This window comes from Orycteropus afer, unplaced genomic scaffold, assembly GCF_000298275.1.
Source record: "Orycteropus afer afer isolate SDZICR_OR568_19922 unplaced genomic scaffold, OryAfe1.0 scaffold00042, whole genome shotgun sequence".
Lineage (NCBI taxonomy): Eukaryota > Metazoa > Chordata > Mammalia > Tubulidentata > Orycteropodidae > Orycteropus > Orycteropus afer.
This window is the reverse complement of record NW_006921629.1, coordinates 10,599,561-10,626,146: the sequence shown is the minus strand read 5'-3', so window position 1 is coordinate 10,626,146 and position 26,586 is coordinate 10,599,561. Positions and strand designations below refer to the sequence as shown.

The window sequence follows — 26,586 nt, the reverse complement described above, 5'->3', positions numbered from 1 at the left end:
AGGTGTTCATACTCCAAGGACATCATGGCTCCTGAGAGATGAGTTTCTCTGTATGTCCTCATTCACCAGCAGTAGAAACAGTCAATTATAATAAGCTAATAATAATAATAATAATAAAAATCTGAAAGGCTGCTTTGAGGCTTAAAATCTAGTATGAAAATAGAGAGGACCTGTTTTGTCAAAACAGACAAAAGATACCATCATACTCTACAGTCAATACCAGTTATTTTTGTAAAAGGGCATGTCGGGACTCTCCAGAAATCTCTTGGACAATCGAAAAGGAGGGGAGGGCAGAGCAAACAACAGAACCAGGGCAGGACGGCAGGAGAAAAATGGCAAAACAAACGCCAAAACCTTGTGTCTCAGCGGCCTTTACAAGTGTTCTAACCAATTGGTAAGAAATGGGGGGGGGGGAAATTATAGATAAAATTTATGTAGCTCAGAAAATATTGCTTACTCAACAATAAAATATAGTAAATTATTAAAAAAAGAGAAGCTACTACTTATATTGGTCTTTACATATTTTATCTGAGCAATGATGTTCCCCAAATTTAGCATACTTGGTAATCTATTCCTTGCATTAAACCAACCTAATAAGTAAAAATGCAAATTTATAAAAATGAAATGGATAAATCATCTGATGAAAAGAAAGTCACTTAATAAGAACTGCATCTGACTACCAGAAATAGCAACTACTTTATATGTGCATTTAAACCAGGATTTGACTCAACTTTTCAGAAAGGCATTTATTGTTACTAACTCACTGCCATCAAGTCTCCTCCGACTCATAGCTCCCCCCACTGGTTTTTCTGAGGTGGTAAATCTTCACCGAAGTAGATTGCCCCATCTTCCTTCCGTGAAGCACTTACAGGGCTTGAACTGCCAACCTTCTGGTTAGCAGTAAGATGCCTCAAGCACAGGTCTACCTTTAAGTTATTTCAGAAGATGCCTTTCGAGTCTCAAGTGGTCATAAGCAAACCAATGCTGGGGTGTTTGTTCATAATAATAAGTAAGTGGTTCATACTTAAAAGTGCTTTATTTTTGAAGTACTTTTACATGTATTACAGGAAGATTATGAACAAGTTCCATTCCTAAGTCTGTCTTTAAGTTAAATTTGTGCTAAGTCACAACAGTTAGGTAGGGTTTGTATCTTATGTCAGTCAAACGTTTGTCTCGGTATATATAATACATAGTGTACCTTTCTATGCATAAAAAACATTAAACATTCCAGATACACTAAAACATTTTTAACTTAATAATGCTTTGATTCATGTTGCAAAGTAGCTCGTTTGTTATTATGAACCACTGGATGTACTTGGAATTTTTAATATAATAGGCTTTATGGGGGCTGGTTCATGACTATGGGTTGTACATTAAGTCGGAGGCTCATAATCCAAGACCCACTATACTTTATTACCTCATTGTTAATGCATCCAAAATAGGCAAAGTTAGAAAAAAATCAGATGAGCTCTCAAGCATAATCAAACAGAGAAACTATATATAACACACAAAAGAAACGAACCAAGAAATACTAAAAAGCAAAAAAAAAAAAGAATCAGTGTTACAGCTTGGGAACTCTTAGAATAAAATGTGGCCGACCTTCTCTTTTAATTCTCCAAGGTAAGTGGTGCTTTGTCCAAGGATGGCCTCTGCAGACTCCTGGAAGCAAGTGACCCACTGATTCTCTAGAAAATCTGCAATATTTGCCTGAAAAACACAACTCTGTATTATCACAGCAAAGAAATAATACAAGGAAGGCATGCTCAGGAGACTAGGAGACAAATTCTTTGCACTCATTCATTAATTCCCAAAGAAAAACACAATATCATTATACCCTGCTCTCTGCAAAGATGTGCGAGGATCAGAAAGTTTAAAATGTGTCTGGTTCACAGCAGAAACACGATATGCTGTGGACGTGAGTTCAGATCTCGGTGGGGACATAGCCCAGCTACTCTCTCCCTCAGAGGCAGCACACAGGTCCAGAGACTTAGTTCCCTCCAGCTCAAACGAGCTCTGGATTAAAGGTTTTGAACAAGCCTCCAATGAGTCAGGGCAAGTTCTCTGCATTTTAAATTATACATTCTTCAGTCTCTAGGAAGAGCTCCAGGAGATGAGGCTGTCACTGCTGAACAACCCGGACAATTCAAGAGCCTGAGTGAGGGGCCTTTACCCAGCCACCAAATTTGCCTAGCAACGGAATAAACAATACATTTCTCAATTAGACCACAGTGTAAAGGTAGACAAGGGAGACTCAAAGAAGAAAGTGAGTATCAAAGAATATAACTGCTAAGGTAAAAGACTTTGAAGAAAAAAATAAAACAAGGTTATTATTTTGATAATTTTGCATTTCATTTTGCATGTACATGGAACTTTTAGTATCAAATGTTAGGATGAAATACAAAGTGATGCAAGAGAGTTTAAAAACATTTGTAAATAGAAGGTAATGGTACCACACATTGGGGATCAACCTACTGTACCCCCCACACTATTTTCCTAAGAAGAAAAAGAGTCACATTTCACAGAGTGAGAGCAGCCATGACGTAGAGGTATGGATGGAGACACAGCACATGAAACAAGCAAGCTGGAATTCCACTATTTATGCTTAACAGGAAACTGATGGGATAAACTGTGTAAACACCATTTTCTTCATCTTAAATGAAAAGTGTAGAGTTCACAAAAAATGATGATGTTTAAATAGAACTTTCCTGTTGAGCTACTATTTAAAGGGCACTCTGGATGCAGGAAGAGTAGATGAAATGAAATCCCTTACTTTTTTATTAAAAATAAAAAATATTTTCTTAAAATTTTCCTATCACAAGAGTATTTGTGGCAAAAAAAAAAAAAGATAAATAAAAAAATAAAAATCAGAAAATGCAGAAAAACATATAAACCAAAAAACCAAACCCACTGCCACAGAGTCATTTCAGACTCATGGCGACCCCCACCGAGTTTCCAAGACTGTAATCTTTATGGAAGTAGATTGCCTCATCTTCTACCCACGGAGCAGCTGGTGGGTTTGAACCACTGACCTTCTGGTTAGCATCCAAATGCCTTACCCAGTACGCCACCAGAGCCCCTTAGAAAAATATACAGAAGCCAATAAAAATTAACCAGAAATAACCATTACTGGTATTTGTCCTCTCAGTCTGTTTTCTATGTACATGTAAGACATACTATTCTATAATTTGCCATTTTCAAGTAATATAGTCTGAATACTGACTTACCATTTTTATAGTCTTCATCAGCACTTTTTTACAAACATTTTAACTGTGGAAACTTTTGTCAAATAAAAAGCAAATTCTAAGACTACCATGGTATTCCACTTTATGGATACTCAATAAAGGAATTAACCAATAGAGTACTAAGTTTTGAGTTTTTTCTAAGTTGTACCTATTTTTCTTTTTTTTTAAAATAACAGTCTAATAAACAACCTTATACATATATAACATCTGATTATTTCCTTAGAATAAACTCTCTTCAGTTGTTTATTGCATCAAAAATAAAAACATTTTTATGGCTTCTGACTTACTAATGTCAAATCACTACTCTCTGGAAAGATTGTGAGTGCCCACCTTCTTGTAACTTCACTATCATTTAAAAACATAAATAAAAAACTTAGATTGTTCATTTTAAAGGTTTTAAAACAGAAAGAAACAGTTCTTACAATGCAAAAAAGCCACAACCTCTCATCAGCACGCAGTCCCGTGCCTCTGAAGTCAGCACTAAGGCCTGAGGAACAGATCATCCACCAGGATAATAAACACAGGCATGGGCTGTGTAAGGACCATTACTGCTCTCTAAAAATGCCATTTCAAATTACTTCTTTTTGAAATGTTAGCCAGGCAGTGCCACCAGCTACACGCACGGCACACTGAGATCAGCCGGGGTGCAGAAATCTAACTTTCTGACACGGGGGGAAAAGTAAAAAGCTTTTAGGAGGAGAAAGCAGACTGCTATTCAGCTGAGTGAAAGGCCCTGTACTTCGTAATTTATGAAACAATCATCGGCTCTTTAGCACTTACTGCAGGCTTCCTGTCATGATTTTGTTTTTGCTGTTGGACCCAGGGTGCTTGGCACATGGCAGGGACTTGATAAACACCCCCGGTGGCTCCCATACACCCATTCCACTTACTGAGAGGATCATGCGGTACTTGAAATTAGGAAATTCGCTGTCACACTTCTCACAGCGGTATAATCCGTTCTGTTGGTCAATCACTTTCTTATTGCAGTCCTGAGTTGGACAGGCTTGGTACATACAGTTCTCTTTGCGAAGATACACCACCGTCGCCACACAGCTAAAGTAGTCCGCCTTCAGGAGAGAGTGACAGGAGACATATGGAGCATCAAGCCGATAACTCAGGGCTGCCCTCAGTGACAGCTCAAAGCTCACCCTTACACGTAAGTACGAAGCCTTTCCGAAGCTTAGTTCTCAAGATCACAAAGTGGTGACAGGGAGCAGTTCATTCTGTAGTTTTAGAAGTCACATGGGCTGACTACAAACCCCATGAAGGTAAATAACCGAGTTCTAAAACATGTAAGTCCTTAGCAAAAGAAAATTCTGAATCAGTTTAAAATGGAAACGCTTTTTTTTCTTTGCTTGAAAACTGTGTGAAAGATGAAGACTTTATTTACCTTGTTCCTTTAACCAAACCAAGGTAAGAGATCTATAAAATATAGAGTGTGCAGACCACAAAACTCTAGCAAAACTATCATCAACCATCTGTCTGCAAATTATTTTGAAAACAATGGCAGTGAATTCTAGGCCTGGAGATTCACTTTTATCTTTGTCTAGGGCAGGTCAGCAAATCTTTTCCGTAAAAAGCCAGATAGGAAGGATTTTAGCTTTATGGCCATGTGGTCAGATGGCCTCTGTTGCAACTACTTGACTCTGCTGTTGGGGCACAAGAGCAGGCAGAGACAGTATGAAGTGGACACGTTCAGCTGCGTTCCAGTAACAAGCATGTTTGTGTGGGGGGAGTTAGTGCTTAAGGGGCACTGAGCTTTTGTTAGGGGTAAGGAAAAAATTTGGAAATAAACAGCGGTTACACAAGACAGTGCCATAATCAATGTCCTTAAATCATACACATAAAAACAGTTGAAATGGCAAGTTTTTTGTTATATATATGTTACTGTAATAAATAACAACAAAATAAGTGGCACGACAGATCTGGTTTCTGGGTTGCTTTGCTAACCCCTGGTCTAGGAGCTAAAATTCAGGAGAATCCAAAAATAATTTTGGCTAAGATCTGTGGCTTCAAAGTTAAGAAATCACAGATAAGTAAATCTACCAAGGATTAAGTCATATGCTTGGGTTTTTCTTCTTTGTGCTTGTTTTTTAACCCCCATAAAGAGGAATGGAAATGAGTAATTCTTTCGGGTACATTTAGTACTGCCAGGGAGCAGTTTCCTCTGGGTGTACCCTGAATTCAGAGCCAGGTCAGCAACCTCTAGGGCGGTCTCATGCCAAAACAGGCAAAACCACCATGGAGATGTTTAAAGAGTTTGGGCTAGTATCCCAGTTTAGAAGGTTCTGGAGAAAATAAGACTCCTAAAAGACTGCCTAAAGCATCTCCCTGTATTTCCAGGTTAGGTCCATCTTCAAAGGGTGAACTTGAAAGTTTGGGAGCAGATAGGTGTTTTCTACGCTTAATTTATTATATACTGTCTACCCATAGATCTAAGAGAGAAATGGGGGCAGAACTCCAAGAGTGGTTGTTTCTATGACAGCAAAATACAGATCTGTCCAATGTTTAATTCCCAAGATGCTACATATAATAGTGTTATAAGTTGCTGTTGATGACAATGATGGATAAGGAAACAGTGAAATGAGACAGTAAAGAATAAAAACTGTTGTATATTAGGGGGAAATAAAAAGCAAAGGTTGCTGTTACTGGGAGCATAAAGAAGAAACAAATTATTTAAATAATGAATTACTGACAGATTTCACGTTTAGATCAAGACAGAGGAGAGGCACTTGAAAGGGCAACCGCAACTATAATCAAATATCCGAGTCAACTCCTGTCAGAAGCATGCCAACTCTCAGCCTATGAGAGGTTAATGTTCTGCAGCCAGTTACTGTCCGTGTGAACTGCCAGGGCCTGACAGGGAACCTGGTACTGAATACTTGTGAGCTACAACCTCAGAAAACATCTTCTTGACACGTGGGTGCTTCATTTTGCGTGAACAATCACAGAAAAAAAACACGGGCCTGAAGGCAAGTCATATTCTCATAAACAGCTTTGTTGTCCCTGCCTCTAAGTATTAAACAACTCTCCAGTCAGGGTTCTTAACATTTTCTGCCTCAATATACCTGAGGGGTACAACATACTCCTATCAGTAAGTGCAGCCCCTTCCCTCTGGCAGTGACTCTCAACCACCACGCCACGCTCTGGCCGAGGCCTGGTTTCGAATCATAGCTCTGAATTACTGTCTGACCGCTGGTCTCAGACATCAGATTTGAACACTTACCATTTTTTTTCACATACTATATGTGCTTTAGGAGCTCTGGTGGCGTAGTGCCTAAGGCTAACCAGAAGGCTGGCAGTTCAAATCCACCAGCCACTCCTCGGAAGGACGGCTGGGCAATCTACTTCCATAGTGATACCACCTTGGAAACCCAAGGAGGGGTTGCTGTGAGTCGGATCCGACTTGATGGCAGTGAGAGTTTAGTTAGATACATGCTTTTAGGAAGAAAGGTAGGAACGCAGGCTACCTTGTCGCCCTGGCCCAGGTTCTCTGACTTGACCTCGTATAGAGTTTTCCAGTTGGTGTTGCTCCCGCCTACTCCTCCACTCCTTAGATCAGAGATAGAAACACCATCTAAGGCTTGTCCTTCTGAGTCAAACCTACAAAGTAAACAAAAGAAGGGACAGACACTTGATACACTTTTCTAATGTGCTACTTGTTCTTATATCCCCCATAAGGCTTTCTACCTGCCCACTACCACCTTTTACAGTCATAGTTATTGGGGCTGAAGTCAGTGTCTTCCTAATTGTTCTCTTAAGTCTAAAAGGCAAATGAATAACCCTTGTTATCTCAATTGTTTTGATGCCCCCCAGTGGTCAAGACACACAGTGCCAAAGCACCACAGAACCTTTTCTTAAATTAGCCTTGCATAGCAACACTGGCTAGAGGGCCCAAGGCCTGAAAACAGAAACCAGGGACATCAAGACAACACAGCAGTAATGGGGGCTCTGCTAGATTCTTTGGGCAACGGATGCTCATTGTCGGTCATTCTTATCATCACTGAAATGTATCTGTATAGAAAGGGACAGTCATCTTATTGTAATAGGTTAGCAGAACTGTTTCCATGGTGAAAGATCTTTTAAGCCTGATACACAGTCCAAAAGATTACATAACCCAAAGTAATTTACTGGAAGGCATTATCTATTTTCTTGTTGTAGATTTACCTCCTTAGTGAGATTTGACTTATTGCTGATATTGAATTTCAATCTGTATTAAATTATTGTCAAAAGTGATTGTATTTCTTGACCAAGTAACAGGTGATATGAAGGAAAGTGGGTAGGGGAAAGTTACTCAGGAATATACGTGTGTAGCCTGAGATCACACACATGCACGTGTCATCCCAGAGGTGGGTAACTGAGAGCTAACGACGTCCAGAGCAGGCTCCTCAGAAAGAGACTGTGGTCAGGATGGACGCTGCCCTGTGCTGCGGACAAGGCCCTCCCAGTCCTTCAGGGAAGTGGCGAAATCCGAAACAGAAGCCCAGCACAGTCCAGGGGTCTGTTTCACCACCACCAGCTACACAAGTTTTTGGTTCAAAAACTCCAAGGAGACATCTGCCACCAAAGATAGCTCATCAGGACACAATGGAGTAAGGAGTGAGGCAGCCTTTCTGACAGTAAGGATTCCACATTGTTATAGCCAAGGCCTAAACGTCTCAAATTCTCGCCAAGGTGGAGTGTATGCACCAAACTTCTTTTTGATCAATGACAAGTTCTTTTATTCTAGGGACAGGATTGTCTTTTGAAGTTGATGGGGATTCAGTTATTGACAAGTGAAACACAAAGACTGTAATGTGGACATCCAATTAGCTTGGGGTCAACTCCAGAGCCTGAAAGAAAACCAGGCAAAGGACAAACCAAAGCCACAGTTATTTCTGGTCAGACTATTAACAGGCCCTGCTTTATAAGGTGATAGCAGCTATAGAGATAGTTAAATAAGTAAGTATCTGTGGACCATACTCAGGAGGCTGGCTTACTGTGATATGAACAGTCCAGTAAATGTTTCATCAAACCAATAAAATACTAACACTACTGGTTCACTTTAGACTCAAAATGAAAGGGGGAAGTATGTCATATGAGCTAATACCTTAGTCACTTAAAATCTAAGACACAGTTTGAAACCAACACACTTCCCTGTGATTACAGCTACACGAATTATTTAAGCTCAAGCTAGTTAAAGTGTTTTCCCTGATCACATCAATACTTGCATACCATGTTTCAGTTTGAAGTACTCTTTTAAGACAGAGTTTCAATGCCCTAAAAAAGCTAGATATATTGAAGAGATTTTAACAGGCTCTCTTCATTCCTTGAGTGCTTTGGGAATAACAATATAATGCCAACAAAAGCCCATTGTTCCCACCACACTTTATCACAGAACCCAACAAATAATATACTAGGAGATGTGATGGGCACCAACGACTTGAGTAATAAGAAAGCACTTTCTCCTCCCACACCACAAAAGCCCACAGCTGTAAACCAAGGAGAGAAAGGTGCCTTCGCTCACAGCTCCTCACAACAGACCGCTAACGCCCGCACTGTCTTTGACAGGATCCAGGTCGGCATGCAGCACTTCCATTCTAATTGCCTCCTCCAACTCTTCAGGTATATCATGGGCTTACAGGTTTGTCAGTTTAAGGGCTCTAAAGCCATCCTCTCAGAAGGTATGATGCCTTCAGAAATACAGAAACTGCTCCATTCAGTAACAAAGCCTTCTGCTCAGCAGACAGCTCACATACTGATCACAAGAACCAAAAGACTTAGCTCATCTCAAAGCCCAGGCTCAAATAACCCCTTTGTTTTGCCCCATAAAAATCTACCATCCACGGAGTTTATAGGCCTCTGGGATATCAGGATTCACGATGACAGTGCTTGAAGACAGTACAGAGAGGCTCCGTCCACCAAAATCAGAAACTCTGGCTCCTTTGATGGCCATCACAGGCTGTCTAGAACCATCAAATCGATCAGCCTGCATGAGAACAAAACACCAAACGCACATAAACAAGTATCACTCACTGGCAGGCACATCTGAGGAAGCATACATGGTGACATTTTTTTCTAGAAAATGAAAACAATGTCAGTAGTAGTATGAATGGAATAAATGGTAACGTGGAATCTATTTAAGATAGACTTCACACACAAAATCTGCTCAGAGATCAATCAAAAAACTAATGTACCACTCTTCTCCTAGACTTAGAGGAAAGAGGATTTCACTATGTAAAACTTTCAATTATAGCAAATCTCACAGAAGTGAATCAAATCAAGGATTTCAAATATACCCCAGACAGCTCAACCCTTCACCCTTACAACATGGCCAATGCCCCACAACTCACAGGGCAAGACATTCCATCTAAGGAGCTCTTTATGTCTTTGCCTTTCTGTACATGTTCTGTCTGTTCATTGCAAGTACTTACATCTTCTCCCCACAGAGTAGCGGACACCACCTTCCCTGACATGTCCATCAAATAGATATTTCTCTTAGAAACTTCCCTGTTGTTAGATTTCACTGTGATTTTGGTGGCATCTTCATAGCTCTTACAGATTCCAATGATGTCTAAAACATAGGCACAACCTTTTAGTAAGAGATAGTTAAGGCTCCCTTTATTGTATGACCAAAAGCTGAACAGCAAGTACGTAAGCCTTACACCTTCCCAATTAACTGCAAACAAAATTAATGATCCCCATTCTCTTTGCTCCCATATGTAGACTTACCAACAAGTGAGTCTTTGGACTTGTTCTCTAGGTCATCGATCCCTGTGAAATCAAACTGAACTGTAGGTAAATGATGACCATCTTCACAGGGAATGACAGAAGTCTCATTATTAAAAGTCATCTCATAGTCATTTTTAACAGCTGTGAATTGTTTGTTAGCAATCTTCAGGGTGCCTTTTGAGAAATAATAGACCTGCAGGAAAGGACAAACCATGGAACATCCATCCAGTCTGACACAAAAGTCCTTCAGCACCACCCAACTCTCACTGGCCGAGAGCCCCTCATCCCCAGGTCGCCACTGAACTGACTTTCAGTTCTCAAACCAACACTGCTGTACCTTGTTCACTTCAATGAGGGGAAAGAACTTGTCCACTTGCTCGTTGAAAGCAGCAGCTCGGATTTCACCCTGCAGACGCAGGAGAGCAGGTTAGGATTGTGGTGTTTGACAGCAAGCTTAACCAGTGAACAGGAGACTTTAGCATCAAGATGGCATCTTAAGAGCAGGAAGTACCACAACCATAAACGGGATCTACGTGAGGCCTACAGACACTACAGAAGCATGTATTTTACAGTCTCCAATCACTCAACCTAATAGCGATAGTGAAAAAGCAGAGGTTCACCTAGCTAATCGCATAATCAATCTTTACTAACTTCAGTTAGAAACTTAAAAAAAAAAAAAAAAATCCAGCAGTGAGTTTAATATTTTAACAACAAAAACAGAAAATGTGAACACTGAGCGGCACGACTGAAGCCGCAGGGAAGACGCTGAACACGGTGACTCATCAGCTTGTGCCTAAGTGAGGAATTTCCTTCATACCCAGGAGTCACTGCCAAGAGTTATAACCAGTCATGTTTTCACGTTGCTTGGGGTCTGATTTTCACTTTCACTTTTCTGTCCATCAAAATGCTATGGCTGGATAAGAAACTTAAATAAACAGCTAAAATTTCACCCAAAATTTTGCACATCAAACCAATGATTTGGTAAAAAATTAAGTTCTGATATTGCCGCTGTCATCACACAGGTACATTTGGGGCGTTATCCCATCTTCAAAAAGAAAAACTGCTTTTTTTCTGCCTTAGGAGTCTGAAAAACTAGGAAATATGCAGCATTTTAAAAGAATGTTTGAAGTATATTTTAGCATTTATAAACAAGACTAACAAGACTAATGGACAGATACACAACTATCAAGACTCCACAGCCTGGAAATGTTTTGGTCTCATGCTCATGGCTTTTGTTTTGTTTTGTAAGCAAATAAGAGTGTGCACAGTCAGAATCCATTTCCCACAAAGGCATCCATTTAGCCAGGTGGCTGTTGCCTGCCTTCTGCTGTGGTCCAAAGCTCCGCTCTGCTCATGGGCAGGTATCATACTCTAGGGCTTCAACTAAGCCTGCCAGCAAGTCAGACACAACATCTCTGTTTTCTCCTGCTAATGTGCGACTCGTACATTTAGAAAACTAATTTCTACTTCAACAAATACTTTTATCTAAGATCAAGGATTTCATTTATACCTTCAACAGAGGTTAGAGCAACAGTAACAATCGTGTTCCTGTCTGGCCTCTCCTGGTACTGTGTACCTGATAGGCCTGCATGGAAATGAGCCCTCTGTCTCTCAGAGTCAAGTACTGCTCTTCCCTCATTTGACAAATACTCACACTTTCATCAACCATTTCGATAGAGAAAAGCTTTCCTTCCCCTCGAGAATTGCTCCAGGTACGGATCTGACTTTTGTTGGTGACACGAGCGCAAACAGTCCACCTGAAAACCAAACGGTGTATTATTATCTGAAGTCTTTTTGGGAGGGATCGGAAAGGTTTCCCATACCCTTCCTGTGACCCCTCTCACCTTATACATACTCTGTTTTTCAGTGTTAGCTATATTTTAATCCAGGTAATTAAAACCCCAAGATGATACACAGGTTTGACAGTTTACAGAATAAGCAAATACTAAAACATACAAGGTGATTTAATACTAACTCATTCTCCTGTCAACTAAGTAAATTTATAAACTCTCTCTCTTCTCCAAAAAGCATCACCAAGGCAACAATATCCCTTAATGAAAGGTTCTAAGCTAGAAAACACAGCAATACCAGCAATTACGTTTTGCCACTATTTTCAATTATGAGAACTGATATCACTGATGTCAAACGTCTGTCTCATTTCTCATATAAATATAAGGTTATAAACATGAAACACCACAGGAAAATACTCTACAGCAGCATGAATGAGAGCCTGCTGAAAAAGGAGACGCAAGATCTGAGATCCAGTCCTGGATCCTGAGTGGAGGTGCCTGGTAATTTAGCTACCTTATTTACAACACCTCCAGAAAAAAATCCTCCCTATCTTAAAAGGCACTTTAGAACAAATAAAAATACATCTGAAAGAATTCTGGGATTGAAAAAAAAAATCACCAATTTACAACTTCTCAGAAGATGAAATGTCTTCAGAATTAGCACAAATACTCATTTTTACTCACAGGATTATCAACTGATTCTTATCAGATTTCTTGGTTTGAAGGTTTAGGGTCATGGCTTCATGGGTCTATCTAGTCAATTGTTTTTAGAGATTCTATTCTACCTTTTAGTTCAGTGAGTAACACTCGATGTCTTTAAAGTCTGCCAGTGGTGGTGCAGTGGGTAAAGCATTTGGCTGCTAACCAGAAGGTTGGTGGTTCAAACCTACCAGCTGCTCCATGGGAGGAAGATGAGGCAATCTACTTCCATAAAGATTTACAGCCTTGGAAATCCAATGGGGATCACTATGAGTCAGAACTGACTTGATGGCAACAGGTTTGTTTTTTTGGTTCAGTGGCCACTCAAGATATTACAACTGGTCTCTTTTTGCCTGAAGCAGAAGAGGCCCGGGAAATGGAAAACTAAATGGACGCAGGTCTAAATGCCTGCATAAAGTGCCACCCCCTTTACCATGCGACCAGAAGAAATGGTTGGTGCCTGGCTACCATTACTGAACGTTTGAATCAGGCACTCAATAGATGGGTCTTCCTGAAAAGGTGGAAAAGTATAGAACAGAACATCAAATTCTTAGGGCAACCAGACTTACTGGATCCACTAACACTGGGGAACCTCTAAATCTACTGTTCTGAAATAATCTTTAAACCTTGGACTGAAACTATTCCATGAAGTCAACTGTAAACAAAACAAAAGTTTTTCAATTAAAAAAGAGTGTCAGCCTTGAACACTGTATGCTTGCAAAGAATTATCGACACACGATCAAATTGACAATAGTAATGGTGAGGCACAGGTTAAGAACTTTAATAGGCATAGAGAGTAAAAGCTAACAGTGGCGAAACAATGTATGTAGAGATATGTTAAGAATGGCATCACACAGGGAGATAGCTCAGGGTGCAGAAGAGTATGAGGGATGGACACTGGGAGTAGGTAACTATGGGGAGGAAGTGGGAGGGGAGCTGCTGCATTGTAAATTTTGGTCAATGACATGAGACAAAGTATATGTGAACTGCTGTATGAAAAGTGAATTTACTCTGTAAATCTTCACCCAAATCCTAATAAAAAAAAAAAAAAAGAAAGAAAGAATGGCATCACAATGTGAAGAATGTAACCAAAGGCACTGAACTGCATATGAAGAAATCTCAAATGGGTGCATGCTTTGTTGTGTATCTTTTCTCCCTCTCTCTCTCTCACTCACTCTCACTCTCACACAGAATGAAACTCCACAGGCTACGGCAGGTTGCTTTTCTATTCTTTTTGTTAAGAGAGTTAAAGGTTGCCACAATTTGTACCCTTCTCTTCCTCAGAAAAGACAGACCCATTTTAGGTGATGGTGACTCTGAGGTTCATGCATAAAAAAACTCAAAAGCCCACCTAGGAGAACTTTTTATACATTATGAACTTATTCTATGAAACAACTCACTTGGACTGGTAAGGGGTGAGGCTGGCAATGGGCACCACTTTGGACTGTGTTCCCACAGCAGTGTTCCCCAGGCTGGTACCTCCAGCTTTTCCAAACATCTTTGAGGCACCATAAGCCTTAGATACGGTGGAAGCTTTAAAATGAACAGAAAGGACAATCTATTATCCTACTTAGCTTTTACAATAACTTTAGCAAAAACTCAATTACTGAGGTGCTGCTGGTAAAACTGTACAAAACGAGAGGCAAAGTTTTTCCTTTTTATTGTCCAAGAGGTATGAAGATCAAGCAGAGACTGAAGCAGGAGACAGAAAAACCATCTAGAACCAAGCATGGAAGTTCACTATTACATTTACTGACTTAAGCCCTATGGTAGGAATAATGGTAATGAATCCAGACACTGCACTTTCCGAGGTCCACCCCCTTACACTTTTCTCTTACATCAGTAGACAAGACAACAGGCCACAGGAAGAAAACCAACCTTCTTGACTAGTAAAACTGATGACAAGTCATTAGTCACATAGTGAAAAAAGGCAAAAGGGGAGGCTAGGAAGTAAGAAGGAAGGGACAGACTTGGATGAAACATCTGAGGTGAAGAATACTCACCACAAAACATCCACAAAGACCCCAGTGCTCAACTGGCCTATAGGACCAAAAAGTGCAGAATGAAGTCTACAGAACTGGGTTTAGTTGGGAACAAAGCAAGAATCAGTTTTTGGTTCAAAACATAGGTGTGTGGCCTCTGACCCCTTCTGCCTCCATCTGAGCCTATGTAGCTACCTCCACATAGAAAGAACAGGGAATTAAAGATTAGCAGATAAACTCCTTTATCAGACACTATTTCTGTAAACCTTCAATCTCCAAATTAATGTAATGCAGATTTTATATAAAAATATTCTCTCAGAGGGACTGAGTAGTTGAACCCGTGGGCTCAGGACCATGGTCTCAGGGGACATCAGGCTCAATTAGCATAACTTACTACACAAAACACTGTTCCACCTCCTACTTTGGTGAGTAGCAACTGGGATCTTAAATGCTTGCAAGTGGACATCTAGATGCAATGATGGGTCTCTCCTCATCCGGAGCAAAGAAGAATGGAAAAAAAAAAAACCCAAAAATTCATGGAAACAATTAGTCTTAGCGACTGGTACACCATATGATCTGCAGCCTATACGACTATGAGACCAGAACAACTAGATGGTGCCTGGCTGCTACCATTAACCACTCAGTGGAGGATCTATGTAGGAGATTCTGGATACAGAGGAAGAACAACGTGGAACAAAACTCAAAATCATTGGAGAAAAAAAAGTGGGAACCAGGTTTGCTGGTCTGATAGAGCCTGGTGGAACCACTGAGACTATGGCCCCTAGCTGCCCTGTAGGTCTGGAATTGAACCATACCTGTGGCTTCCAGCCAAACAGAAGACAGGCATATGTTTTGAACATGTACCTGAGGTGGAGACATTCCTTGGAGAGAACAATCATGGGAGAAAGAAGGGCTGTTACGCACAGGGAGACAGCCCAGGGGGCAGGGGTGCATGGAGGGAGGGACACAGGGAAGAGGTAACTATGAGGAGGAAGTGGGAGGGGAGCTGCTGCATTGGGGTAAATTGTAGTCAATGACGTGAGACAAAGTGTATGTGAACTGCTGTGTGGAAAGTGAATTTGCTCTGTAAACTTTCACCCAAATCACAATTTAAAACAAAAAGGGGGTGGGGAGGCATTTAGGTAACTCCTTTCTCTTGTGTACTTCAGTATTTCAGAATCTAGAACAATGAACCTAAACTTGAATGGCCTAAGTTATTTAATACTGACGAGCCTCCAAGCATCTGTGTAAGTGCCATTAATTGCTTGCTATTTTAATAAACTGGTATTGGTTTAAAAAAAAAAATCCCTCAGAATGGAATTTAGTTAAAAATGTAAATCTACCATTTATTTATTGAGTTTCCATGACATGTACTATCACACTATTGTAGGTATTTGCAGCATTCAGTAAAAAAAATATACCTACTGCCTCAGATCCTAAAATTCTCTATTCCAACCAGGGAGTCAAGAGAGACCATACGGATACAATAGTATGTAATTACCTCCAGAGTATGCAACGAAGCTCATGTACTGTGAATGTGAATACACACATTCAGTCCTTTTTCTTTCACCTCCTAGCTGATGTGTGTTTAGAAAACATTAACTAATTTTTAAAAAATTAATTTCAACCTAAGTCAAAGACAGACAACTGGAAAACAGCAGCACAGTATTTATATTTCAGCCTAAGGAACTGACTGTTAGATTGCTTCCCACTTACCTTAATCTATTCCCCTCACACACACCCCTGCCAACAGCACACAATCCGAGAGCTAGGTAGACACAGATGCACTTAGAAAGGAACACGGACGCTTGCTGGCTAGAGCCACCGACCACTGGGGAAAAGTCCTGTGTCCTAAAGGTTTCACAGGAGCATCAGTGATGTCTTTATCTTGCTTCTCCTAGAATCTTAGAAGTAGAAAATAAAAACCAGTAGCTGAGAGGAAAAGAGAACTTCATGTGAAGCTGCAACAGAAACAAAGACCGGTAAACATAAACTTCACCAATCCTACAAATCATAATTTTCACAGGTGACTTCGCAGATCAGGGGATTCCTGAAGCAAAGACCAGAAAGTAACCAAAATGATCCCATTATTGCTTCTCAGGACCTGCTACAGAGGAAGTTAGAAAAGAAACTCTCATCCGTGAACCGAGAGGCAGAGCCTGTGACCAGGAGAAACGATTCTATCTTCAAGCAAACAATGAATATCCAAGAGTCCCAAACAGGAAACGTGGAGAGAGGAGCCAAATTCAATAAGCAGATCCTAGATGGTTAAGAGGCAAGAATTGAAAAGCTATGCAAATTTACAGATAATTAGAAGGTGTAAAACCTAAAGATGTGAAAAACTATCAAGGTAAACTAGTAACGGAGAAGTGCTATCATTCTGATAAAAAAAAAAAAAGGCATATTGTTAAAGATTTTTAGAAGACTACCTTTAGTCATTTTTTCCAATCACATACTTACAGTAAGAATCTGAATTATTCTTTGCAAGAAGCCATTTGGTCATGAATGGCATTTTAAAAAATCCTGTTAGTCCCAGATTAAATTTCAAAACACTACTCAAAAGCCTGACACACAGAATCAACACACGTCCTCGCGTGGCAATCTTACCCATTCCTGAACTTCCATTCTGTTGCTGGGGTTTGCTGGTTGGTGCGCTGGCTGCAGAGACTGGAGTAGGAACTACTTGCTGCTGCCCATGTCCTGAAGACCAGAAGGGAAAAGCCATTTTAGTGCAAATAATTTGGGTTCTAGAATGTAAACTGAAGTAGAAGAAATATTGTGCGAAAGTGTAAAAATCTGATTTTGTAAAAGAGGCTCATAGGTCAGGATTCATGCTGGGGGCTTTTCAACTGCATGCAGTGAATTTGCTAGGGGTTCACTTTTTGTTTTCATTACATAAAAGATTGGCTCCATTTTCCTTTCACCTGCTTATAATTGATAGCTTTCAGTTTTAATGAGGTTCTCCCTAAAGCCTCACCCATTTCTCCTGCATGAACCTGCAGTAAAGTCACTGGGCTGAATCTGTGACATTGCCACTATTTCCATAGCAACAAATCGATGTCATCAACAGAACTGTATGTTCACGGCAGGATCTATCAGAAGAAAAAGCTGGTGGTAAGAAAAACCTAAAAGCAGTTCAATTGTCTCTGAAGTGCTCCTGCTTCAAAGGAAAAGGCGACGTTCAGAAAGGATTCTACCCCTTCCCTCCCAAACAAAGCCACCTTATTCTGCAACTGACAGCTGGTGGAAAATAAGAGTTGAGAGAGTCTTAGGTACCGTGAAGTGCTAGTGAACTGTCACAGCAGGGAGAGATGAGAAGGGCGCTTAGAAGCAGGTGTGTCAAGGAAACAAGAAGATGAAAAGGCAAGGAGGGGAAATGAACATGTCTCTCAAACAGAAAATAAGAAACACCACACCAGAAGAGTAATTACTTGCCCTTCCCCTTTTATGCCAGTGCTTATGAAGCTAAAGAATGTTACATTTGTAAAATACACCTAATTTTAAAAATGATAGATTTATGGAATTTGGCTTTGCTTTTGTGGTTGGTACTAAAGGTAGAGTCAGACGGTCTCCCTTGGGCTGCTCACCCTGAATGCCCGCAATAACTCCGGGTGATGCGGACAGCATGCCCGGCTGCTAACTGAAACATTGGTGGTTCGAGTCCACCCAGTGTGACCACTGAAGAAAGGCCTAGTCATTGGCTTCTGAAAGATCTGCCACTGAAAAGTGTGGAGCACAGTTCTGCTCTGACACACATGGGGTCGCCATGAGGAGGAGGTGACTGAATGGTAACTGGAAAGGGGCAAAGAGATGTGCACCTCAGGCAAAAACAAATTCCAGATGAATTAAAGAGTACGTGGAAAAAATCCCACAGTAAGAAAAGCAGAAAAAGAGTGTCTGCAGCACACAAGTACAACTCAAAAAAAATGTCCTAGGGTGCCCTAAGAAACGAAATGGTGGACACTGCTGGGGAGTTCCCACCAGCCCCCCGTCTCTGCTTTCTCCAAACGCCAAGTTGTGAAGTTCCTGCTGGGATTTCAAGGTCCTAACTCAAACGGATACATTACACACCATTGTCATTTACTTCTGCCAATATTAACTGGCACAACCAAGTGAGAGTTAACTGTGCCATTAGAGTAAAATAAATTTAGCATAAGACTAAAAAGGTTAGACAGAATTGTTTATTATTTAATCCTTCCTATAGAGAGGAAACTGGAGAGACTTTATTTACATAGAAAATAGAGGCTAGATTATTGACAATGAAATTTTTGTTTTCGTTTTAGCTTTTCCATTATCTCTGCATTTACAAAGTGTCATATGAAATTGCATGGGAGAATTGCTCTTCTTTGACAATGTGGCGTGAAGGAACATTCTGAAATTCTACAGTGAACCTTCTTTAAATCAGTAGGGCATTGGGGCTAAGTGGTTAGAAATAAAGAAAACTGTATTTCTACCTGCTTCATGAAATACATTCATGAGAATCAAAGATTTAAACATTCAAACAATAAAAACACACAAACTCTACTATACTTCACCCAAGTTCTTCCCTCTCTATATGATATCATAGTGCAGGCACTCTTCAATTGTTGGAGTCTTAGCTGTAATGAAGCACAGTGTATTTAACAAGTGACCAATTCTATCTTATGACACTAGTTGCTGTTGAGTTGATTTCAACTCATGGCGACCCGTGTGTTGGAGCAGAACTGGGCTCTGTAGTTTTCAACAGCTGATACTTTAGGAGTAGACCATTAAGTCTTCCTCTGGAGATGACTCTGAGTGGACCTGAACCACCTATTCTTTGGTTAGCAGCCAAGTATGTTAACCATTTATAATACATTAACAATAGCTGACTTTTTATAGACCTACTCCTCACTTATCAACTATCTTGCCATTCAACATTTCATATTTATGACACCTGTAAAAAATCTACTCTCCGATTATTTTGCACATTAATGATGCACATCTGGCAGTAATAAACATCCAAGTCCCTGACCAGTGGACCCATGTGGACACAGAAAGGAAGCTCATAACATCACACCACCTGGAAGAGAAGGCACGTGTCCCAGAGACGTAAGGTTGGCTGGGTGGAGCTGAGGGGGGCTGGAGTGGGGCCAGGACACAGGGCACAAGTGGCACTCCAGGATCTGGCCCCAGCTCCCAGCCCTCAGGAGTAACAGGAACAGACAAGGCTATAGTCAATAGGAGCCCTCAGACAGGACACTTGGGTGCCTGAGGCCTATGGGACCCCATGTCAGCTGACTGGCACTCGCAGCCCCTTATACTTCCTTCATGCCCACCTGGGAAGGCACAAGTGGTGGTGGAGCAGGCTACCTGAATGGGGATGGGGTTAGTGAGTGAGTGGCCAGTGGCAGCTACAGTTCAAGGTCAAGAGCAGAGGCCTTTCATTGCCTAGGAGGAAGCTGTGAAGGAGAATGGACTGTTGATTCTTTTGGGGACATGGGGATGGAAGAGAGCAGGGCCACCTGGTAAGAGCAGAAGGATGCTTGGGTCTGGTGGGAGGACCCAGTGGGTATCAGGCACCAACCCGTCCCTGCCCCTGAGGAAACCATCAAGGGTGTTTTAGAGTCATCGAGGAGACGATCCAGGGTCACCCATCCTGAAAATAGGGTGAGGGCAAGAGAGGGAGGGGACCCCCAGTGGGGAAAGGGACGAGCTACCCTGGCTCTGGAAGGAAGTTCTCCCCTTTGGGCAGCAGTGGGAGCTGGGCTTTCCTGAGGCAATGTAGGGAAAGAGGAAGTGACAGTGGCAGGTGACCTCAGCAGGGGCCTGGCAGGATCTTAACAGTATCGTGAGGGGGTGAGGTGATGTGCTCCATCTGCTGTTTTTGCATAACACCAATTTTCACATAATAACCTGGTCTTTGGAACCTAACCATGTCAATAAGTGAGAAGTGGGTATATTCCATGTAATCTTCAGCTCTGTGATGTAGATACTACTCCCATTTAACAGATGAGAAAAGTGAGTGAAGTCAAGTAACCTGCTCAATGTCACCAGGCTAGGAAGCTTTGATTGGATCCATCCACTGCACCACCATCTACTTAATTTTTAAACCAAAATTTAATTCCAGTAGCTAAAATTGTAATTATATAAAACTTAATAATCATAATATCTAGTCATTAGGTAAAACTACTAATCCACTTACTAGAGCAATCCTTAACTCCTGCTTTGGACCACATTTGCAAACCTGGCACAGAAGACCTCTTGTCTCCTAGCCCTGAACTAACTGGACAGCAAGGAACCTGGTGCATTCTAAAGAGCAACAATCGCCCTTCAATTTCATGCACTGCAAACAGCAGCGACCCAGAATGCCTGAAAGAAACCCATCTGTAGCTAAATAAAAATCTTTCTGAAAATTAAAATTCTACCCCATAGCAGTAAGACACAGACTTAACTTCTGATAATCTTCTGTTTCATGCCACTTGCAAATCAAATCATCCCAACAAGATGGATCAAGGTCATGATTCCTAGACTCCTGCTCTAGCTTCACAGCAGTGGCTCTGACCCAGGAGGGAAATGGGATATTTAAAAACAGACTCTAGCTCCTCAAGTTACTTGCACTCACATCTATCATTTTTATGATCATTATAATGGTAAGTGAGCCACCAGCAGAGAAAAATTAGCGAACAGACAACGGAGTATACAGAGTAATAAAAACTCAACCTCTACCAGAAAGTACTTTCTTAACAAATACAGTAATTATAGTTTCCTATAAGCAGAGACTCTGAAACTCCCTCTTGAAGGTAGAAGAGCTAATGTGAAAGGAAAAACTGATGAAGTAAAAGAGCTGAACAGAAGATTTCAAAGAGCAGTTTGAGAAGACTAAGTATTATAATGAAATATGCAAAGACCGAAAAGGACCAGGAAAAAATTCAAGCCTTGAGTTGCAATACTGAAGGATATACTACAGGCAAAATATTGAATGACGCAGAAAGCATCAAAAGAAGTCAGAAGGAACATATAGTCACTGTACCAAAAAGAACTGGTCGACATTCAACCACTTCAGAAGGGAGCATAAGACAAAGGACCGATGTTATTGAAGGAAGAAGTCCAAGCTGCACTGAAGGCATCCACAAAACACAAAGCTCCAGGAACTGAAAGAATATCAAGTGAAGAGTTTCAACTAACGGAGGCGGCACTGGAGCTGCTCACTCTTCTATGTCAAGGAATCCGGCCGACTGCTACCTGGCCAACTGACTGAAAGACATCCATATCTGTACCCATCTCAAAGGGTGTGGAAATTACTGAACAATATCATTAGTATCACAAACAGGGGTAATTTTCTTGAAAGGAATTAAAAAATGGTTGCAGCAGTACAGTGACAGGGAACTCAATGTCAAAAATTCAAGCCAGACTCAGAAGAGGACATGAAACAAAGGACATCACTGGTGATGTCAGGTGGATCTTGGCTAAAAGCAGAAAATACCAGAAAGATGTGTACCTGACTACGCAAAGGCAGTTAACGCTGTGGATCATGACAAATTATGGATAATGCTGCAAAGAATATGTATTCCAGAACACTTAACTGTGCTCATGAGGAACTTGTACATATATGAAGAGGGAGTACATAAAACAAGGGGATATTGCATGGTTTAAAACCCGGAAACCTGCAACAGGTTTGTACCCTTTCACCATAGATATTCAGTCTGTATGCTGAGCAAATAATCTGAGAAGCTGAAATATGTAAAGAAGAGTGTGGCATCAGGATTGGAGAAGACTCACTAACGACCTGAGATATTCAGATGACGCAATCTTGCTTGCTGAAAGTGAAGAGAACTTGAAACATTTACTGATGAAGATCAAAGACTACAGCCCTCAGTATGGATTATACCTCAACATAAAGAAAACAAAAATCCCCACAACTAGATCGATAAGCAACATGATGATAAAAGGAGAAAATACTGAGGTTTTCAAGGATTTCATTTTGCTTGGATCCACAATCAATGTCCATGGAAGCAGCAGTCATGAAATCAAACTATGTGTTGCACTGGACAAATCTGCCACAAAAGACCTCTTTAAAGTGTCAAAAAGCAAAGATCTCACTGTGAGGACTAAGGTGCACCTGACCCAAGCCATGGTGTTTTCAATCACCTCAAATGCACGCGAAAGCTGGACAATGACAAGGAAGGCCAAGGAACTGATGCCTCTGAATTATGGTGCTGGTGACGGATGTGCCATACACCCCACTGACAGCCAGAAGAATGAACAGATCTGTCTTGGAAGAAGTACAGCCAGAACGTTCCTCAGAAGTGAGAACCGGAGATTTTGTCTCACACGCTTTGGACATGTCACCAGGAGGGAGCAGTCCCTGGAGAAGGACACCATGCGTGGTAAAGCAGAGAGTCTGTGTGTGTGTGAGAAAGACCCTCAACACGAGGGACTGACACAGTGGCTGCGAGAACAGGCTCAAACAAACCAAGGATTCTGAGGATGGTGCAGGACTTCGCAGTGTTCATTCTGCTGTACGTGGGGTTGCTGTGAGGCAGAACCAACTTGACAACACCTAACAATAACAACAACGCCGGCAGAAAATGAACAGAATCAGACCAAAAAAAAAAAAGAAATTCCAACTAGTATCTTTCAATAACATGTAATACTTAATAGTGAGGTATCAGGTGTTGTTGTTGTTATTATGTGTTGTTGAGTCAGATCCGACTCACAGAGAGCCCCCTTGGGTTTCCAAGGCGGTATCACTACGGAAATAGATTGCTCAACCTTCCTTCTGAGGAGCGGCTAGTGGGTTTGAACCACTAACCTTCTGGTTAGCAGTTGAGTGCCTTAGGCACTACACTACCAGAACTCCTGAGGTATCAGGTAAGAAATTTAAATTTAAGTAAAATATGGTTAGAATGGTGTAGCTACACAGAACTAATACACATACTGACAAAAGTAGATAATGCTAAATATGTTGTTGTTGTTTTGTGCCGTCGAGTTGGACCCAACTCATAGCAACCCCTCCTCGGGTTTCTGAGAAAGTATCACTATGGAAATAGATCGCCCCATCTTCCTCCCGAGGAGTGGCTGGTGGGTTTGAACCGCCAACCTTCTGGTTAGCAGTCAAGTGCCTTAGGCCCTATGCCACCAGAGCTCCCAATGCTAAATATGGAAGATTTAAAATTATCCAATCCAAATTTGTATGAAGCATGAACTAACTGTGTGGACGTTTTCTCACAGTATGGAAATTCCATAAATGTTCTTTATTTGTAGTATTACTGTAAGAAAGTTTCAAAGTACATTTGGAATTTCCCTGACTATTTCTGGGTAGCATAGTGGCTAAGACACTTGCCTGCTAACCAGACGGCTGGCGGTTCAAACCCACCAGCCACTCCTCGGAAGGAAGGCTGGGCAATCCTACTTCCGTAGTGATACTGCCTCGGAAACCCAAGGAGGGGTCGCTATGAGTCGGGCCGACTCGAAGGCACACAACAACAACAGCAACAACATTTCTGGGATGACCTTGGCCAACTAAATTAGTGGTCATAGGTTCTAGGTTAGGTGCAGGGACTATACTATCTTTAGTTCCCTACCCACTGGTAACAGTTTCCTTGCTTTTGAAACAGAAAATTAGAAACCATTTCTGTGAAATACAATGTAAGGCAGCAGTCACTCTAACAAAGCTATTTCCATGGATGGCTCCAGTAACAATGTGTTATTGATCTGGCTGAAACTCAATAGCAAATAATCCCGAACAGCAAAATCTCTCATCCCTCTGCTCTTTAACAGACCTTGAAGGGAGGGGCCCGTGGAGCAGGGTATTCAGACAAGGGCGATTATTCCACAGCTCTACAGTTCTGACCCCGAGCAGTAATTACCCCTCAATTCTCCCATCTCCATCTTTATCTCTGACAACACTTTTGTCCCGGAAACACAAAATGCTCAAAGCAACCATTCAACTAAATACAAAGTGAAAAAAATAAAATACAAAAAAAGCCCGGTGGTAAAGTCGGGTCCCTCTTCCTTGACCCTACTGCACCCAAAGATTTCATGCAAGTGCTAAGTGTTTCCTTTGCCTTAGTTCTCTTTTCCAAAAGCTGAGAGTAAGAAAGAACCAATGTGCTCATTTTAACAAACCCTTACTCTACTGAGAAACAAACATGATGTGCCAAGGTAATATTTTAGAATGTTACCTTAATAGGCTCCAGCTTTCCCTTTCCAATTTAAAACATTAAATTACTATGATGTGTGTGGGTATAAGTAAGTATCTAAAAGGAGCATGGTGATGGCCTAAGTCCCAAATCTTCCTGTTTCTCCTAAAAAAACATAAAGAGAACAAGGAGAGGAAGTATCCACTCCCATATACACATATCCAACATATAAACTAGTTTCAATCAAACTAGAGGACAGAGAAAACCTATAAACTCCAAACAATACAAAAGTGAAGGTAAAAACACCACAAAGCAAGAAACCACAGTAGTTAAGACAGAACAGTAAGGAGATGCTTTAAATGTAAAAAGGGAATCAGAGAAATCCTAGGGGGAAAAAACAACCCTGGAGCAAGGAAGAGCTTTCTAACTATGACTCAAAATCACAAGATATAAAAGAACAGATAAATTCAACTACATAAAAATTAAACACTGTTACATAGCAAAACAAAAACAACAAACAAAAAACACCATCATTAGCAAAGACAATGACTCACATCAGGGATAAAGGACTAAAACCCAGTTTTTTTAAGAACTCCTAAAAACTGAAAGAAAAAGACCAATTGCCCATGAAAAAGAGCAGTATCAATAGTTGACAGAGAACAAAAACAAAAAGGCCCTGAAACATATGAAAAGATGCTGAATCTCATTCAGAATGCAAATTAAAAACTACCTTTTGATATCATTTTTCACCTATCAGACAACAGAAAAATTCAAGAGTTTAAGGATGGACGCTCTTGGCATAGCTAGGAAGAAACCAGTACTTTCATGCATTGTTGGTGGGATACTACCCAATGAAGGGGGAGCTCTGGTAGAGTAGTGGCTAAGGCACTTGACTGCTAACCAGAAGGTTGGCGGTTCAAACCCACCAGCCACTCCTTGGAAGGAAGACTGGGCAATCTACTTCCGTAGTGATACCACCTCGGAAACCCAAAGAGGGGTCGCTATGAGTCGGAGACGACTCGACGGCACATAACACCACCACCACCACCACCACCCAATGGAGGGGAATCCAACCATAGCTACCAACCACAGATACACTTACCCACTGACCCAGCAATTTCACTTCTGGCAATCTAACCCCCTGTCCAGACACCTGCACGTCTGCAAAGTTATTCACTGCAGCATTGTTTTAATAGCCAGAGCATGAAAACAATCCAAGCATCCATCAATAAGAGCTGATTAAATAAACCATGGAACAGCCACGCAACAGAATACTCTACAGCTGTTGGGAAAAAAAAAAATGAGGGTCTCTAAACACCAACATGGAAATATTTCTAGGCGGAAAATAAAAAGACGCAAGATTCAAGAGAGTATACATAATATGCTGCCTTATGTGTAAGCAAAGTGGACTACGAAAGGAGAATATATTAATATTTATATTCAGTTTTATTTGCATAAAAATTACCTGAAAAACAAAATCCAAAAGCAAAACCAAACCCAAAGTTGAATCAATTCCAACTCAAAGTAACCCGTTAGCCCCACAGGGTTTCCAAGGCTATAAATCTTCCCAGAAGCAGACTGCCTCATCTTTCTCCCGCAGAGCAGCTGGAGGGTTCAAAGTGCCAACCTTTGGTTAGCAGCGAATGCTTTAACCACGGCACCACCAGAGCTCCTATGACCCAGTAATTCCACCCCTAAGAATAGATCCGTATCTATCTCTCCCTCCCCTAGTCATTACTCACCAAAGTAGGATGTAGAATATTCTTTGTGAACTGTTATGCCGATTGGCCTTAGGTCCCCAAGACTATAGTCCTGAGTCCCATGCCCAGCAACTCATTCCTTCAAGGTGTTTGGTTACGACAAAGAAGTTTTTATAATTTTGCCCCCTGTATACTCTACTGTATATTCATGGATATATTTGCAGCACATAAAAATCCACAGGTAGAGATATCCTGCGTAAAACCTCCATATAGTCCCCTTCTTACTTCTGTTCAGCTTGAGCGTCTATGTATCCACTCATATTATTTTTATTACTATTATTACAGGATTGTGTGTTGTT

At 41.0% G+C, this 26,586-nt stretch overlaps 1 protein-coding gene across 1 annotated transcript in view; it reads right to left on the bottom strand.

Annotated features, from left to right (window-relative positions):
* RPA1 (replication protein A1) overlaps nt 1-26,586 on the bottom strand; it is a 53,482-nt gene that overhangs the window by 2,701 nt on the left and 24,195 nt on the right. Inside the window, exons 5-14 of the mRNA XM_007937573.2 lie at nt 17,032-17,124; nt 13,843-13,975; nt 11,608-11,710; nt 10,291-10,359; nt 9,954-10,146; nt 9,656-9,795; nt 9,062-9,210; nt 6,713-6,845; nt 4,133-4,309; nt 1,600-1,707 (exon numbers count right to left, since the gene is read on the bottom strand). Coding sequence (XP_007935764.2) covers nt 1,600-1,707; nt 4,133-4,309; nt 6,713-6,845; nt 9,062-9,210; nt 9,656-9,795; nt 9,954-10,146; nt 10,291-10,359; nt 11,608-11,710; nt 13,843-13,975; nt 17,032-17,124 — 1,298 coding nt within the window. The remainder of the gene's footprint in view (nt 1-1,599; nt 1,708-4,132; nt 4,310-6,712; nt 6,846-9,061; nt 9,211-9,655; nt 9,796-9,953; nt 10,147-10,290; nt 10,360-11,607; nt 11,711-13,842; nt 13,976-17,031; nt 17,125-26,586) is intronic.